This window comes from Hemicordylus capensis, chromosome 1, assembly GCF_027244095.1.
Source record: "Hemicordylus capensis ecotype Gifberg chromosome 1, rHemCap1.1.pri, whole genome shotgun sequence".
Lineage (NCBI taxonomy): Eukaryota > Metazoa > Chordata > Lepidosauria > Squamata > Cordylidae > Hemicordylus > Hemicordylus capensis.
In genome coordinates, this window is record NC_069657.1 from 294,439,890 (window position 1) to 294,456,754 (window position 16,865).

Consider the following 16,865-nt stretch of genomic DNA (forward strand, 5'->3'; position numbering starts at 1 on the left):
ATTGAGCCCATTGGTTGAGGAGAAAGGAGAGGGTGGAAGCATGTGGCTGACGGGCAAAGAAAGAATGGCTTTGTGAAGCAAGTATTACTTATAAAAAATGGCAAGTATTACTTATTAAAAAAAAAAGAAATGCCTCCTTTGTCCTAAAATATATATCTCCATGTATTATACACATCATGGAGCGAGTCTGTTATTAAAAGGAAAAAATGTTTTCAAATCAGAAAAGGGGTAATGTTTTCTATTGAGTGTCATGGGAGCTAAGAGGGTGAGTCAGCACTATCTGATATGGGCACAAAGCAGACGGTGCTGTGGATGTGCCAGTTCAGTCAGTGCTGTGGAAAGAAGGAGTTCTGATAGCATAAAGTTGGGTCAGACTGGTCAGCTACTATATCCATTTTGCTAGAACAGTCATCCCTCTCCAACCGCGGTTTTCCCAGTCGCAGTTTTGAATTTTCCCAATCGCAACTGGGAAATTTTGACAGGTCTCACCAACCGTCACCCCGTGGTTTGGTGATTTATTTATTTTTGTAATTTTGGGGGTGGTTTGCGATTTGGGGGGGGGTTGGGGTGATCTTGGGTGGTTTCTGGGGGTCCCTCATCATTCCTCTTGCTGTCTATTGGTGATTTAAGGGGATTCCAGGTGATTTGGGGTGATTTCTTGTCACTTTTTCTGTATTTCTCAGTCCTTTTGCAAACGCGATTCCCTTAACGCTGTTTCCAATGCTTTTCAATTGCTCACCAACTGGGAAGTTTTCCCGGACCAGAACCCTCGCGGTTGGCGAGTGATGACTGTATTTGGCAAGATAGCAAGAGCCCACCCTGTGGAGATAGTTGTGTTGAGCCCTCATCCATTTTGGAATCTGAGATTTAAACTGTGTTTCTCTCATTCTAGGTCCCTAGAATGCATAGAGGTGTAAATGTTTCATATGGACCTTAACATTTGATTCTTCTGATATGCACTAATAGTCTTAGAACTGTTTTCTTTTGGTATTAATATCTTGGGTCATAACATGTGGATTGCATTGCTGTATTTTCAAAACATATGGGGATCAGTACAGAGTTCATTGTGATTCCAGCACTGCAAACCCTGCATTTTTTTAGCATTTTTGATTTCAACTTGTCGTATGAAAAACAAGCTTATGAACAGTTATGACTTAAACCAGTAGATTAATTTCTCTTGTGAAACTGATTTTTGTTTTAAGCAAAACCATACTTTAAAGAACATATGTTCCCATTACTGCAGTCAGGATAACCAGATGTGTGTAGCACTATCTTAAAAGGTTTGACACACTCAGAGATGTCCAGATTGAGTTATACTCGAAAGTATAGCAGTTGTGTTATCTCTTTACTTTCCACACAGTTGCTTCAGATCATGTTGTATCAATTTCAGTAGAATATTCTTTTATTTAACAATAGCTTCTTCAATAAACTTTGTACTGAAATACAGATACAGAGCACAAAGTGCACACGTAGTGGGTCACTTGTGAAGAACACGATGTGAAAATAGTCACTTGATTAGATATGAGGGATTCCTGCACTAAATTACTACACAGAAATAACTGATTGGGTCCTAAGAAGCATGTGACTAAGGATGTTTTTGCATGGTGCCTCCACTGTTATGAGCACGAAAAGAATGAAGATTTAATGTCAGAAAATTAAAAGCTTGACTTCTCACACAGAATCTCGCATGGCTGCCCTGCAGAGACAGCTAGATTTAGCTCAGGAAGAGATAAGCCATGCAAAAACCAGGGAATCTCTGGCTCTAAAACAGCTAGAAGACTCAGCATATAACTATAAAGATCACATTGAAAGCCTAGATATCGCCAACCAACGTTTAGCCTCAGAATTGGCTGAATTGGAGAAAAAGAATTCAGCCATCCCTGGCTACAGGGATCTCATTAAAGAACTCTCAAAACCTAGGCCAGACACAAAACAGCCTTGTAAATGCCAGTCTCAAATCCAAGAATTAAAAAGAGAATTGCATCAGAAGACCCTTCACATCGCAAGCATAACCGAGATTGATCCTAGCTGGGATCCAGTAGAAGAACCGGCTAGTGAAATTCTTAGGGAAATTGAATCCCAGCCAGCTAGGGAGACAGTGGCCTACCCTTCACTTCTAGCATCACTACACGAAGAGACCATTTATGTCCTGGAATGTCTCCCTTGCCCTGCAGTCCCCCATGTCCCACCCTACCCCATTTAGTTCTTATATGGGATAGTATGTTCAAGGTAATCACAGGACCTGCCCTAACCATGGCAGATTTAGTCATCTTTAAAGGGTTTGTGACTATCCAAACTGCCGCCAGATCTCCCAGTTCATTGTCACCTTTCTGCTACTTCTACTAGAAATTCTAAAATGATCATTCTGCGTCCTCAGCTCTGAAATAGCACACTGCCTTCAGCATGCTCATCAGATCTGATCAGTGTTTAATTTATCATAACTGTCTCCTTCCTACATTATGCTAACAATCTCGATTTCAAAATAGAATCTGCACTCATCCACTGGCATGAACTGTGATTGTGGGGGAGGGTTGTGAGAGAGAGGGGTATAACTTGTTTGTGAAAGCCAAGAATGTTCAAGTAAATGACACATCCAGTTTCAGTGATGGTGTATGTTCACCCAGATGATGAGGGATTGGTTTTTTCTTTTAGACCAGTCTTGCAAGGGCATGAAGAACATACTGGGTAGCTTCACAACTAGTATTTTCATGAGTTAAGCTCTTCCGCTCATTCAAGGGGAAAGGGTGATTTTTACTGATCGCTCTATCAGCTTCCTGTGCCCCCCCCCCAAAATGTTCCTGAGTGTTGGGGGTGTGGAAACGGAAAACATGCCCACACTGTAGTAATAGTTTTGGGTTCTTACCTACTGTTTCTTGGGGTTTTGCACTGCTCTGAGCTCCGTGGAAAAAGAGCAGGATATATATTTAAAAAATAATTAATAATTGATTTAGTATATTCATACAGTGCCACAAACTTGCATCTCTGGGTAGTTTATTACACACTTACTTAAAGCATCTAATCCGTTCATGGTTTCATGCCTTCAGCTTCTTTCGACTTATTTCTGATTCTGAAATCCACACACACACTCTCTTTCTCTCCCTCTCTCCTTTGATCCTTTCCTTGGAGACAAAGGGCAGCATTCAGGCTAAGTTAGCTGTGACTAAGTCCCATTGAAATCAATGTCACTTAAGTTAGTCTTGACTAAGTTTTCTCATTGATTTCAGTGGTGTTTAGTCATAACTAACTAGTCTGGATGTCGCCCAATTGGTGATTTCCTCCCCCACCCCCATTGCAAACTCCAAGAATAATACTGTATCTTTGTAGGTCATTGCCATTAATTCTGCTTTCCTCTCAGTACCAAGAGTTGGTGCTCTAACGGTTTGATATCTTTGCAGTGTAATCCCTCTTAAATAGTCTTAATTCTTCCTTCCGTTTCTCATGATTATGGTGCTTCTGCAAGCAAACACAGATGCTTGTTGATGCCTAGTTTCTTTTCCTTTATTCCTAAGCTAGAAATAATTCCCCCAAGTCACTCATGTTTTTGTTCCCATGGGAGTTTGCTTAACACATTCTAATCAATTTTTGATTCACAGTGAAAAAGTTGCCCCTAATCAAAAACTTGTAGTAATGTATGGTTCTTAATTATGTTGCTTCTTATAAGGAGTGTTTTGAGTTGTTCCTGCTTCCAAGAATAACCTTCTGGCAAGTTTGGGAGAATTAAGCAGCCCATCAATTTTGGCATTTCTGTTCAGTATACTAAAGTTTGGATGTGTAATTTGTATGTAATAAATTGCTGCAATGAAGTTTAGTGTGGTGGTAGTTTTTGGTTTGTTTGTTTTTTACTTAATTGCTTAAGCCTTTGGAGAGTTGAGCCAATGTGAAATAAAGGGTCATGGGACCCACCATCAACCATCAACCTTTAGTGGCTCTTATGATAGAATCCAGCTGTTATTTCACAAAAACAGGAATGCCATAAATTGTCCTTATCCACTGGTAAGCTGAAATGGTTACAGTGACATTGTGTCTTTAAAAAAAGATGAGTAAGTCTTCCTAAGATTAACTGCATAATTAAAATTGTTGCTCGGCACTCTTGATTGTATCCAGTTGACAATTATTGCAACTACATTGAAGAATTAGGGTATGTTTGGGTTTTTTGTCAGTGGTATTATGGCTGAGAGCAACATATTGGAGCGAAGAGACTTCGCCAGCGGTGACTTCCAAACTTGGGAAGAAAAGTTGCAGAGGTGCTATGAGGCTGAGACACTTGTCCAGGATCCTAAAATGAACTTCTCGATGTGGTGGATCAAAAGGTCAATGGCAGCATGCAGGATCTGTTCCTTAACTGCTTGTACATTGCACATATATGGCCAGGCTTATGTTAGTAACTTGTACTTGTAATTTGGATTCACAAATGTAAGCACAGTCCTGCAACTTTGCACGAGGACCATAGAGCTCAGTCAGTGAATTTAACTATATGTAGATGAGTGAGATGTGTTTTTTGGTTTGTTTTGCCTTGATTGTTTTTCAGCTATGTGTGTCACTTTTGAGAAAGAAACATATTAGGATTTATATTGTTGCTATGCAGCAGAATTAAGTGATAAGTAGATATCCAAATTGCACACAAACAGCCTGTTCAGACAGTCCAAAAAATGGACACTGTACCTGCATACAAAGGCCTGAGAGCATGCCCAGAGGTTCTGCCCCAGTGCTAATGCACAAAGAAGCACCCTGCCAGTGTTCCCTCTAAAGCATGAGCATGCTCACAAGTTCTTTTTTATGTCTGCTCAGTTAATTTTAGATCCCACTCAGGTTGAATTGGGAAGGTCCCACTCTGAATGCATGTGCACACACAATGATACTTCAGCCCAGAACAAATCTCATTCCGCACAGAGATGGGGGGAAATAGCTGGAACACTGCTCCCTGCATTCTGCCTGGTCATGGTGTTTGCTAAAGTGGCAAGTGCCATAAGCATTGTGGTTGTTGCTTTTCTTAGGGAGGAGGGCTGGTCTTGTGATAGGAAGCACAAATTGTTCCCATTGCTAAGCAGGGTCCATCCTGGTTTGCATTTGAACGGGAAACTTACATATGTGCGCACTGCAAGGTATTCCCCTTAGGGGATGGGGCTGCTCTGGGAAGAGCATGCAGATGGTTCCAAGTTCCTTCCTTGGCATTTCCAGGATAGGGCTGAGAGAGATTTCTGCCTGCAACCTTGGAGAAGCTGCTGCCAGTCTGTGTAGACAATACTGAGCTAGATGGACCAATGGTCTGACTCAGTAGAAGGCAGCTTCCTATGTTCATGGGCTGGTGCCCAGGCCTTCTGATCACAGAAGCAACCACATTCACACTTAGGCCATTATGGCACTTCAGACAAATGATGTAACTGGGTACAGCGCAGCAGTGTGCAGTTTCTCAGCACTCTGCGCTGGGGCAGCACTTGTCAGCACACTCTCAGGACTCTGTACACAAGTTCAGCATCCCTTTACTTGGACTGTCTGAACAGGACTAATAAGGCAAACTGAAGTTCATTATTAAAATTGCACTGTATGTAACATTTTTATTACCAGAGACACATTCCACTAGATTGTTTTCCTTTTCCTCCCCTCCCCATCAGAACCCTCAAATGCCTTGATTTCAAAAAGCTGGCATGCCTTTAAAATGTTAAAATTCCTCCATCAGTTCTGGTGAATCTCAATTTGAGATCTGTTGGATTTCTTACAATTCCCCCCCTCCCATACTTGATTAATACTGTGATTCTCAAGACACACAACCCACTTCTTAGTGAGGGATGGCTTTGACTAGAAATGAGGCAGCATGCTTTAAAGAGGGAGAGATGGAGGATTAGACTATGTGCAGTGTGCGCACCTAAGTGGAACTTCAGGATCCCAGGGAAGTAATACTTCCATCTGGCTGTGTGTTAAGTTGGAAGGGTGTTAAGAAACATAGTATTATGTGTGTCCGATGCATTTTTCTTTGAAAACACTGTCCCGTTTAATATAGAAGGAGAGTACTGTCATTCCAGTTCAATTGTTTCCTGATTTCTCGCCATATTTTCTTTTCTTTAAAGCAGCTGATGTACTTCTAGGCTCAGTTCAAAGTGCTGGGGTTACTTTGGTCCCAAGCCATAAGGTGCTTTATAGATTAACTCAAGAACTGCCTGCTCCCAAACCAACCAATCTATTGCTTAAGGTCCTCTGGAGAGCCACTTTTGGTAGCACCACCTATTAAGAGAAGGTGTAGTGGCTGAGGATGGGGGGTTTTCTGCTTCCCTGACTTTGGAATTTCTTCCCTGGGGCTGTCTGCCTGGTGCTGACTCTTTATGAGTTTTTGGTGCCCAGTAAAAATGTTTCTATTTGTCCAGGCCTTTTAACCCAGGAATGTTGAGGCTGGTTTTCTGCTTACTAATGTTGGTATCATTTTAGCTTGCCTGCTGTTTTTATGTGATCTTAATATGCTGTTTTAACTACTGTTCTTGTATTTGAAAGTTATTGTGATATACTGAGAATCTCCTTAAATACAAGGTATAATCAATCCACCCCCACCCAAGCCAAATTAAGCCAGAAGTCATTAACTGTTGTTTCTAATAATCCAAAGTATGGCATAAAAATCTAAAATAACACTGCAGAACAGCTGACTTGAGCTGGGATTCTAATACTCCTGGTCATTAGTGGTAATGAAAGCCTGAAGAGAGAAGGTGTAAGGTTTAAAAACTGTGGCATTTTAAATACATGTTTATCATATAGTCCATAATTTTAGTAGTAAATGTTTTCAAACATAGATGAAAGAACCTATGTATTGTGGTTCTAATTACTCAAGTTTCAAGTCCTGAAACAATTCTCACTACCAAACTACATTTTCAAAAACCTGTTCCTTTGAAGGATTGTTTAATCAGTGCACAATCTCTACACTTGACTAATTGAATTGAATAATAATGAAATTACTCATTACTGGACACGGATGCTGATGATGATACTTGCTTGGTTTTTAGACTTTCTTTGTAATAAGTGCCCAAGAATCCATATTTATGTTGATCGAATTGAACTAAAGGATATTCCAGAAGAACAGAAGTATATGAGAAGATGGCTTCATGAACGTTTTGAAATCAAAGATAAGTAAGTATCTACAGGGCTGGTCAGCACGTAGCATCTTTGGGGAAATGTTGTTGGCCCAGAACCCCAGGAAGGATCAATCCCCCATGACGGCACTGCTATTGGACCCTTATATAAATCTCTATGTGGTTGCATCATAACCAGTTAATATCCATGTTCCAAACTACATGTTATAAGGAACACTGAGCTTCTACCAAAAAGTCAAGTTCCCTCCTCCCTTCCATGAAGAGTAGTACAACTTGCTTCGTGTGCTGATGTCACTACAGAGAGTGTTTCCTCCATTTCTAATAGAGGCAGTCAATCATATGGCTCCAAATCTAGTGGAAATAACGTTAAGTTGAAACGTACACTACAGTTGGATTTATGACTATGTAAGGATTTGGAGTTCTCAAAACAGAACTGAACAGCTCTTGGACAAGAGTATTTGGGATAAATTGTGGTTGATAGGAAAATGTTTGTGAAAGCTCCTATCCAAAAGGAAATGATAACAAATGTGCTACTCTATTTTTCTTCTTTTTCACCCCTAGGTTACTAATAGAATTTTATGATGCAAAAGATTCAAAAAGAAGAAACAAGTTCCCTGGGAAATGTGTTCATTCCAAACTAAGTCTCAAGAAAACATTGCCATCCTTACTGTTTTTAAGTGGCCTGACTGCTAGTATGCTACTGACAGAATCTGGAAGAAAACTTTACGTAAAAACATGGATATATGGGACTTTACTTGGCTGGCTGTGGGTCAGTGTTACAGTGTAAGGAGATTCGGCACCTGCAGTCAGTGACGTTACTGTTCTATCTTGCACATCACATCAAACTCTTTCTTGAATTTATAAAGAAGTGTAAATAAAGCCTTATTAATGGCACATTGGGTGACCTGGGACTTGTGACCTAAACCCACTACAGTTGGTGTGGGGGGATATGGATATGTAATTCTAAAATGGGCTCCTGATTTTTGCAGAAAAAGCAGCAGATAACCAGAGTTATGTTTAACACACACACACACACACACACACACACACACACACACACACCATGAAAAGATATCTATCTTCACATGATTAACAGAATATGTGAATGTATTTACTGATATTACTTTAGGCTTATATGTATTTATTCCTGACCTGCCTTTTCTTTGTTGTTCTTTAGTTCACTGCAGCAACATATGACAGCTGCATCACAAACTAAAAACCAAAGCTAATATCTACCAACTTAAAAAAAATAATCTGAATATGTTTCTCAAACTTCCAAAGAAAGTGGTAGAACATGAAATGCTATGTAAAAAGGTAGGGGTCAAAAACTGTTCTTGGGGAAATGAGTTTAATGGATGCATGATCTTTGGATTGCGTTATATTAGGAGCTGAGTTTAGTTTCTTTCTTTTTGCAAAATGTTTATTCGCAAACTGCTTGTTTTCTTTAATTGAACACCCTGTGTTGGTATACATGATTATATGGGATATGTTCATATATTAACACTAATTGGGGCTAACAGTTCTAACCTATGTTCTAAACTTTGCTAGATTCCCAGAAGCTTGCTGGAACACTTCAGCCAAGCGATTAGTTAACTTGCAATATGTGTGCCATAAACAGTGGTAAACATTCCAAAGTTTCCTATTACCTCAGGACTGCTTCACACAGGATATTTTCCCCTACATAGAGATAATGGCTGTGTAGGAAGTCATACAGGTGGATATTTTGCTGCAAATACCTCTGTTGGACAACAGGGAATGGGGAAGAGAATGTCTTGGGTGATTTGGCCCTTGGTCAAATGGAAGCCAATGGATGTGAACTGCAGAGAGCAATGCTGCTATGCAGCTAAGAGTGTATTGTGTGGTAACAAGCAACATCCATGTGTTCTTGCCAAAATGTAAAATATGTGCCTTTTTGTCTACTGATTTTGAATTTCACCTAACATTTCACAGTCAGATCATTAACATGGTAATTTTGGAATACTTCCAAAGCTTTCACTGGATGTGCACTTATGATGGACTGAAAACTTTGAGCTTGAGATATGCAGTTTGCACTGTAGAATAATAGTGAGAGATGGATGTTCTATTAATATTTCACCTGCTTGGAAATGCATTTTGCATTAATCCAGTGATTCTTGTGGCTATTTGGTGATATATTGGGAGTATTATTTCCTAGTGATAAGGGGCTAATAGTTCTGTACCAAGCGGAGGAAGGTTTTATTTCATATTTGTTGTTTTTATATTTTAAAAAGCCCATCAGAATTCCATCACCAAAATGAAAGCTGTTAGAGGCTATTTTTATCTTTTTGAATTTTTCATATGCAGTTTCTGTTGGCTTTAAGGGAGCTTGGAATTGTTTAAGGCCCAACATGAACTAAAACTGAGTGTCCTAGATTTTTAAAATATTAAATGTGTTTGGTTCTAACAAGAATGATTAAGCTAGACCTTGTTCTTGTGTATTCCTCTTAAAATTGTGTAGTTTACTTGCAAAGTTTCATTTGAAAAATTAATCCTCTTTGTCGTTCAGCCTTTCAGCTATGCATCCTGGTTGCTTGTGTTGACTCTCTGGTTAATGAAAGAATTTGTTGATCTATCCAAAATATCAGAAATGAAAACAGCATATTGAGTCAGTTCAGTTCACCAAACTGTGGTTTGGTCAAGAATGCAATCTGAATCCTTTTGAGCCCACGTGCTCTCTCCTACCCCTCTGCTTACCACCTTCTGTGTTCCTTTCTTCAAATCACAGCTTGTACAAACCCAGAAGCTGTGGTTTAACTACAGTTCACAAACCCAGGTTCAAATCCTGGTTCATAAACTGTAGTTAAACTACAGCTCCCAGGTTTGGACAAGCAAAGGTTGTGAAATGCAGAAGAAGCCCTCTCTAATGGCAAAGCATGTGGTGGTGTCATTCACTATTCCTGGACCTGGGAAATGCCTTTCAACTTTAATGTCCAGATCAACATTTTTTATTTTTTATTTTTGTTTGCCTATCTTAACAGTCCAGAAACCTAAGAATAACTTTCAACTCTACAGTGAAAACAAACTGCTTAATTTCAATGAGGCAGAACAATTGTTTGGAGATTTAATAACTAAAGACTTTTGACTGTTCCTAATGCCAGATTATCTGGAACACAAATCATCCTCCTCTTGAAGCTTATTTTAAACTTAATATTTTTGGCATGCTGAGATACATAACTTCCCCACAATTCATTTATTTTAAAGATGCTATTTGTTTGAAGCATTGGCTGCTATTGCAGAACATGTGCAGATGCTTTTTAATTTTAAAAAGCAATATGGCAAGTGAACATTTTGGGTCTTTCTACTTCTTGTTTCTGAACTTTTAAATGTCAGTGTATAGTTTAGTGTATAATACCCTACATGCATGTGTCAGTGTTGTCTTTAGTCTGAAAGATTTGGGTCAATAAAAGAAATATCCTTGTGTGTCAACTGCTAAGACACTTGAGATAAAACCATTACAGGCTGGTTTTATCTCACCCTGCAAGACCTCAGGACAGGAAAGTACAGAATGTGGTCCCAGTGTTTATCTTATTTTCTGGTCCTTTTTCCCAAAGAAGATATTTGAAAGGGTGTGGAGCAGCAGTGCCTGCTGAAATCTGTCACAAAGGAGTTTGAATCAGATTTTCAGTAGTTGGAGTAGAGCTTAGGTGCCCTTTTCAATTCCTTGTCTGTCCCTAGGATTAGCAGAATCTGATTTGGCAAATCTGCTCAATTTGAGTAATTTGTAGAGATCATGGAAATGGCTTCTCTTGATCTATGTGTGTTCAAGGGTAGTTTTTGTGTGTGTTTGGTTTGGGTTTTTTGCATGTAGCCCTGATTACAGGTGAAGGATTGTAATCTGCAGGATTTTCATCAGAGCATGCTGGTGTTTAACAAGCCACTCATTTCTCCTCTTTCCCCATGAGGTAGCACTCTTTCTCCCACCCCCATAGTTTTCACAAATTGTGAAATTGACCTATTGGTCTGGCTGCATATGAAGCAATGCGGTTCAGTGAGAAAATATGCTTAAAATAAGGAGTGTACACAGCACGTTTGAACTACAGTGTTAATTTTTCTTCTTAAGTAACTGAGCAGGCATTCATATCCCAGGGTGCGGCTCAGTATAAATCTTTTCATTGTAATCTAGGATTTGTACACTGCCTAGAGATTTACATATCAGGCGGTATAAAAATATGATAAATAAATAATAATATCCCAGCCTAGAGGAATTATAATTACCTGTGTAAGTAGGGAGGCATCACTAGATCAAAAAGGAAGGAATTTCAAGTAGCCTAAAACAAGATCTCTATCTGCCTATAAGACATCAGAGAAAGGAGGAGAAATGCTAGAAACAGACAATGCTATGGTACCAATGCTATGGTGCCTAGCTGAAATACAAGAACCAGAATATGTGGTCTCCTAGAATTGGGGTACTTATGGCAAGGAGTGACCCAGAGCACATGCAAGCATGGAGGCACAGGAGTTGCTTTTTCATGGTGAGTGATCCCATGTGAGAATCAAGCAACCATGAGGGTGCAGCCAATTGTGGGGGCTTCAACCCCACTGGGGATCACTTCTCTTAAAGAAAGAGAGAAGTGATCATGTAGGAAAGACCCACATGATTGTCCCCATCCACATTATTGCTTGATTCATAAATACTTCTGAGAAGCATGGGATTGTACCATGAGAAAGCAGTTCCTTGTTGCTGCAAATTCATATTAAAAGAGCTCTAAGGACTTTGGTCCTAGGTGGCGTTTTGAAGGGTGACAGGTTTAGTTTCTGCTCTGTTGTAGAGTGGAATGGAACAGAAATTCCTTGGTGCTTGGAGCAAATCTCAACATTTTCATGTTTCACATCTATAAAAGGTGACTGTGACTGTTTCAAAAGTATTGGTTCACTCGAGATTCTTATGTTTATCTGAATGAACAAAGGCATATTTAGAACATAAATTGTAAATGTGTAATGAAAGCAGCTAGTGAAATGATTTTTGCCTTCTGTCAATCTGCGAATTGTTCCCTGTGCCTCCCCGCCCCATTGCTAATGCAATAGCAGAGGGGATTTGCATGGAGGAACCCAGAAGCCTCATGCTCCCCACCTTCTGCGTTGCTTTGCAAGATGTGGAGTTTGGGGTTTTTATTGACTGCACCTTGGACAGTGTTTCACTTCTTGAGCCAGCATTCATGTCCTGTTCTGCGTGCACTGAGCCTCTCTGCAGTTGTGCTTCAGCCGCTGCTCACGACCCTTCAGATTCCACAAACCTGATCTGCCGTAGGTGAAGTTGCCCTTGCAGTCAACAAGGAAAACCCGGACAGAATTACTCAGCACAGCAGCTGCCTTCCTCCACGGTGGTATTGCTAATCAAAAAGATGTGGGATGGTTGTGCTCTGCAGTTGCCACCTGCTACTTTGCTTACTGAAAGGTTTAACGGGGGTGGGGTGCAGCTGAAGTGGAAAGCCCAGATGAAATGACATGGACTAAGAAATGGCTGGTTAGGGTAGTTTGAGAGCACAGGGTGTGTATGCTTATGAACTGCCCCGCTAGCCTTACTGAATTCAGCTTGTAACTGGGTGGGCTGGGACCTGCTACCTTACCACACCCAATACAGAACTGGGTTGCCAAAGAGGCATTGTCAAGTGGTGGAGTTGTGGCTGGATATCCTTGCCTCTCTGGCTGGCACTTCTGAAGCAACAGCACTGCTTCCAAATTCCAGAGCATTTGCCTAGGCAGGATGAGGTGGGAGGTATTGTTGGGTGGTCCATAGGGGCCTGGGTGCTGCCGGCACACCACTGGCCTGGACACACTCCAACCAGGAAGTGCAACCAGGATGAGGCTTCTTCTTTAATCCTTCACTCACCTCGGCTTACACCAAGGTGTCAGGTGCAAGGCCTGACCTTGCCGTGGCCATCATGGGTGTGGGGGTTGTCCCTTGGGGCAATACCCTTGGCTTGGAGGATGGTGGATCTAAGTCTAGTGTGTGCCACTTGATGGTTCCCAGTAGTGCTGGGTAGGAGTGCACTACTTTAGGTTCCCGGGGCTCTGCTCTCCAGCTTCCTTGGATACATCAGACACCTGTTATATGATGATTTGGTGTTTTTAATTATTCAATAAAGTTCAGCCAGCTTATTGCTGGTGCCCTTTCTCCATACTTGTGTGTCTAGCCTCCTCATTCTCTCCATGCAATTGACAATTCTGTGTGTGGGGTTTAATTAGATGGAATTGGGCATATTGTGTCCAATTTACAGAGATGAAACTAGTGTGATCGACTTGGGACAGATGGTGGTCAGTGATACAATGCCTAGCAAATACAGTGAAGTGAAAGCTAGTACAAAGGCCAATAAATGGATTTGTATTACAGTAATTGAAAATACCAACTTTAGAATTTGGGTAATATATGTTCCTTGTCTTATAATTCATATAAGTGTTTAGCAAATGATCTGGCAGCTCATCAGTTTACATGAAATCTTTCATGAAAGGGTCATGATCTGTACTTATGGAATAGATTATGTTGCTCATATTGTGGAAACTAAGAGTTTCTGCCAGGATTATATAAAACACACATTCCAGTAGAGGCGTTTTTTCAAAGGGTCACTTTATTGATTTTGAATGTGTATAACTGCAAGTAAATATTGAAACTGGAACAAATGACCACTGTCCGGCCCAGTTAATAATGTGAAAAGTCAGCCTCATTAGTTGCCTAACCTTTTAAATTGTATTTCACTTTTTTCATTGTAATTTAGGTCTCTTCAACATATCTACTGTTAGAGCTGTGGTGCGCTGAGATGGCGAGATTAGTTTATCATATTTTAATATCGCCTGATATGTACATCTCTAGGCAGTGCACAAAATTTAAAGCAAAAGAGAAATCAGAATAAATGTTAAAATTCAACAAAATGCAGTAAAAGTAATCTCATACCTAAATAAATAAAAATTAAAGAGTTTAAAATTAACTTCTCTTAAACACTTGAGAAAACAGATATGACTTAAGAGTCTTTGTAAAAACAGAGAAGGAGATGCTCTTATTTCAGCAGGGAGTATTCAAGCCTAAAATGATAGTGTTAAAAACTATCATTTTAAAGGGGTTTATTTTACTGTGTAATTTTACTGTATCTTGTAGGTTTTTCAGGTAGCCAAGTAGAAATTTTAGAAATTGTAAGTTTTCCATGGAAATATTAAGTATGGTGCGGAAATTCCAGAAAAATTTCAAGTACAAAACTTTTTCTGCAGGAAAAATCTCCACCTGAAATCTCTAATACTGTCAAAAATCATAATATTCTGGGGAGAAAATTCTATATTTATTGGGCAGCAGGCCCCTGCCCTTCTACAACATTGCACTGAAGTTTTGCCAGTGTGGCAAAGTTGTCACAAATTGCCACACTACCTTTTGCTTCTCCCTCAAGTCATCCATGACCCATTCTGTAGAGCTAAATAAAAATAATTTTAAAGTTATTGCCAACAAAAGTCAACCACCACAACTGCAATGTGATCTGACACAGTACAGTAAAACTGCAGGGGAAACTGAGACAGGATTAAATTCCTAGTAGAGTAACTGTCTAGGATACTAGTTTGTTTTGTCAACTCTTACAAAGAGGGGGGGAAAAGAACTTGAGCTTACAGAACTACAAAGAGATTTGAAGTTCTCCAAGGCAGCAATTGGAATCTGGCACTTTTAAAGCACCTCACATAAGAAGACATCTTAATTTTGGGCATTTAGAAACACACATCCTCCACTGTACACCACTTAAGTACTGCAACTTACATTGTGGTAGCACCTGCAAGAACTATACCATTATTGCATCAGAGCTCTGGAACAAAAGTCCTTCCACCTACAAAACTGCAAAGATGTTCTCAATGAACTTAGGTAGTAAATCAGATCCTCCAAAATTAAGAGAGACCCAGGTTGACACTGGACTAACATGTAGCTAGAGCATGTTAAAGGGTATTCGTTTGGGCAAAGCTTTTGATTATTAGTATTATTATTTTAGTTCTTTGTTTTTTTTAAGGGGAACAGGGAACCTGGGAAAACAATGCCTGCTTCAAGCGTTTTGCAAACTGAGTATGACTTGCATGTAAGGGAATGTTTGGGTCTTTATCCTGCAAGCTGTCATAACCAAGCAGACATCACCTGAATAAACATTCAGTTCTGTATCAGAATTGCAAATTACTTCAGGAAATGGAGCCTGGTTTCAATTCCTAAACAGTGTGGCCCAGAAAGTGCTTGCATTCACTCCCTTCCAGACCCAGAAATATTTTTGTTGCACTACATCTTTAGCGCCTACTATCCCTCTACATAGCTTTCTTCCTAGAAAAGGAGAGCAAGAATATTGCTGAGGATCTTCCTCAGCTGCATCAAGTTCCATATTCATGAAGGTGTTTTATAGTCCTTCATTTTGTCCAATATAGCAGAAGCACCCCATGTCGGTGTGTAAGACTATGGCAGGATACTTGGTTATGCCACTACTACATCATGCAGTAGAGATTCATTCTATACAAAAGGATTAAAACTAAGGCTTGGATCCAGAAGTACTAGTGGAAAGCCCCTCCCACTCCCCAAAGCACTGTTTCTGACCTTGCAGAAGAGTGCTGTGGAAGAAGAGTGAGCCCGAATCAAGCAAAGTTCTACTTGGGAAAGCTCTTGTACAAGCTATTTTTAATGATACTTTATGGCCCACTAGGATTATATTACAGCCGGCATCTTCCTTATTAACCATGATTCTCATCCTGTTAACACAATGGTCTGTTCCACTGTGGCCCTGCATTGTGAGAAGCTTGCTGCTAGCACTTGCGAAAGGAATGTCAAAAGAGCATTAGGAAACTTTCTCCTGCGCACAGTCTGTGAACCCAAGCCACGGCTTTTTCCCCCTGAAAGATAAAATATATGGGGGTCTGTCTTCAGTTGTTCTGCCATTTTGTGGGTGTATACCTTTTGAAGGGTGATAGAATGGGGGAGTATGTAGTGGTTAATAGCTTTAATCCATCTGGCTCTTGGGAAACTGGACAGGTTGTCATGTCTGGTGCTAGAATGGATTAAGAATTGTACTTTAAAGTGATGACCACCACCCCCCACCCTAAACTTTTGGAATAGACTAACATTTCTGGAGCCAGTTTTATGACATGTGAGCTGAAATACAGTGTAATTGAGTAACAGATGGGTTTCATTCCCTCAGGGGCGGGGGGTGGAATAAATCCAGGAAATGATTTAGCCATCTCTCGCCTCCCCCAATCCCACCACCATCACACAGACACACATCATTAAATCAGCCCTGGGAGCTCACTTGTTGGACTGATCTGGGGCCAGCTTTGTGATTTGCAAATGTACACAACTTCTCATAGACGACTAAAAACCATGTTGTGCAGATGTAATTTAAGCTTCCATCAATCGGTTCTGTTTAATTCCTGACACCTATTATCTGTGGAGCTTTAATCTTTCATTCTCTCAAAGCACTGTTGTGAATACATTATGTATGCCATGTGTATTCAGTTCACTTCCACCACACCATTTCTGGGTTAGTCCAGATTTCTTCAGCAGTTATTTTAAACTAGAATTGTGGTTTTAAACTGTTTTTATGTTTGTTTTTGTTTGATGTTGCTCTAAACTACCCAGAGATGCAAGATTGGGGTAGTATACAAATATAATAGGTAAATAAGTACAATTCTGGGAATTCAGAAGGGCCCTTCCTCATGAATGTCCCAGCCAATAAGATTCTAAGAGTACGAGCCATCCATTTTCTGCTCCTGCGAGCCTAGACCCAGTTCAAGTGCTGCAGAGTTGGGGGGGGGGGGCTTCACAGTTAAGCCACC

The 16,865-nt window shown here is 40.2% G+C and overlaps 1 protein-coding gene across 1 annotated transcript in view; it reads left to right on the top strand.

Moving 5' to 3' along the window:
- Nucleotides 1–13,212, top strand: part of AGPAT5 (1-acylglycerol-3-phosphate O-acyltransferase 5) — a 45,319-nt gene extending 32,107 nt beyond the window's left edge. Inside the window, exons 7-8 of the mRNA XM_053286328.1 lie at nt 6,987–7,110; nt 7,635–13,212. Of these exons, the coding sequence (XP_053142303.1) occupies nt 6,987–7,110; nt 7,635–7,860 (350 nt within the window). The 3' untranslated portion in view covers nt 7,861–13,212. The remainder of the gene's footprint in view (nt 1–6,986; nt 7,111–7,634) is intronic.
- Nucleotides 13,213–16,865: the final 3,653 nt, after the last annotated feature.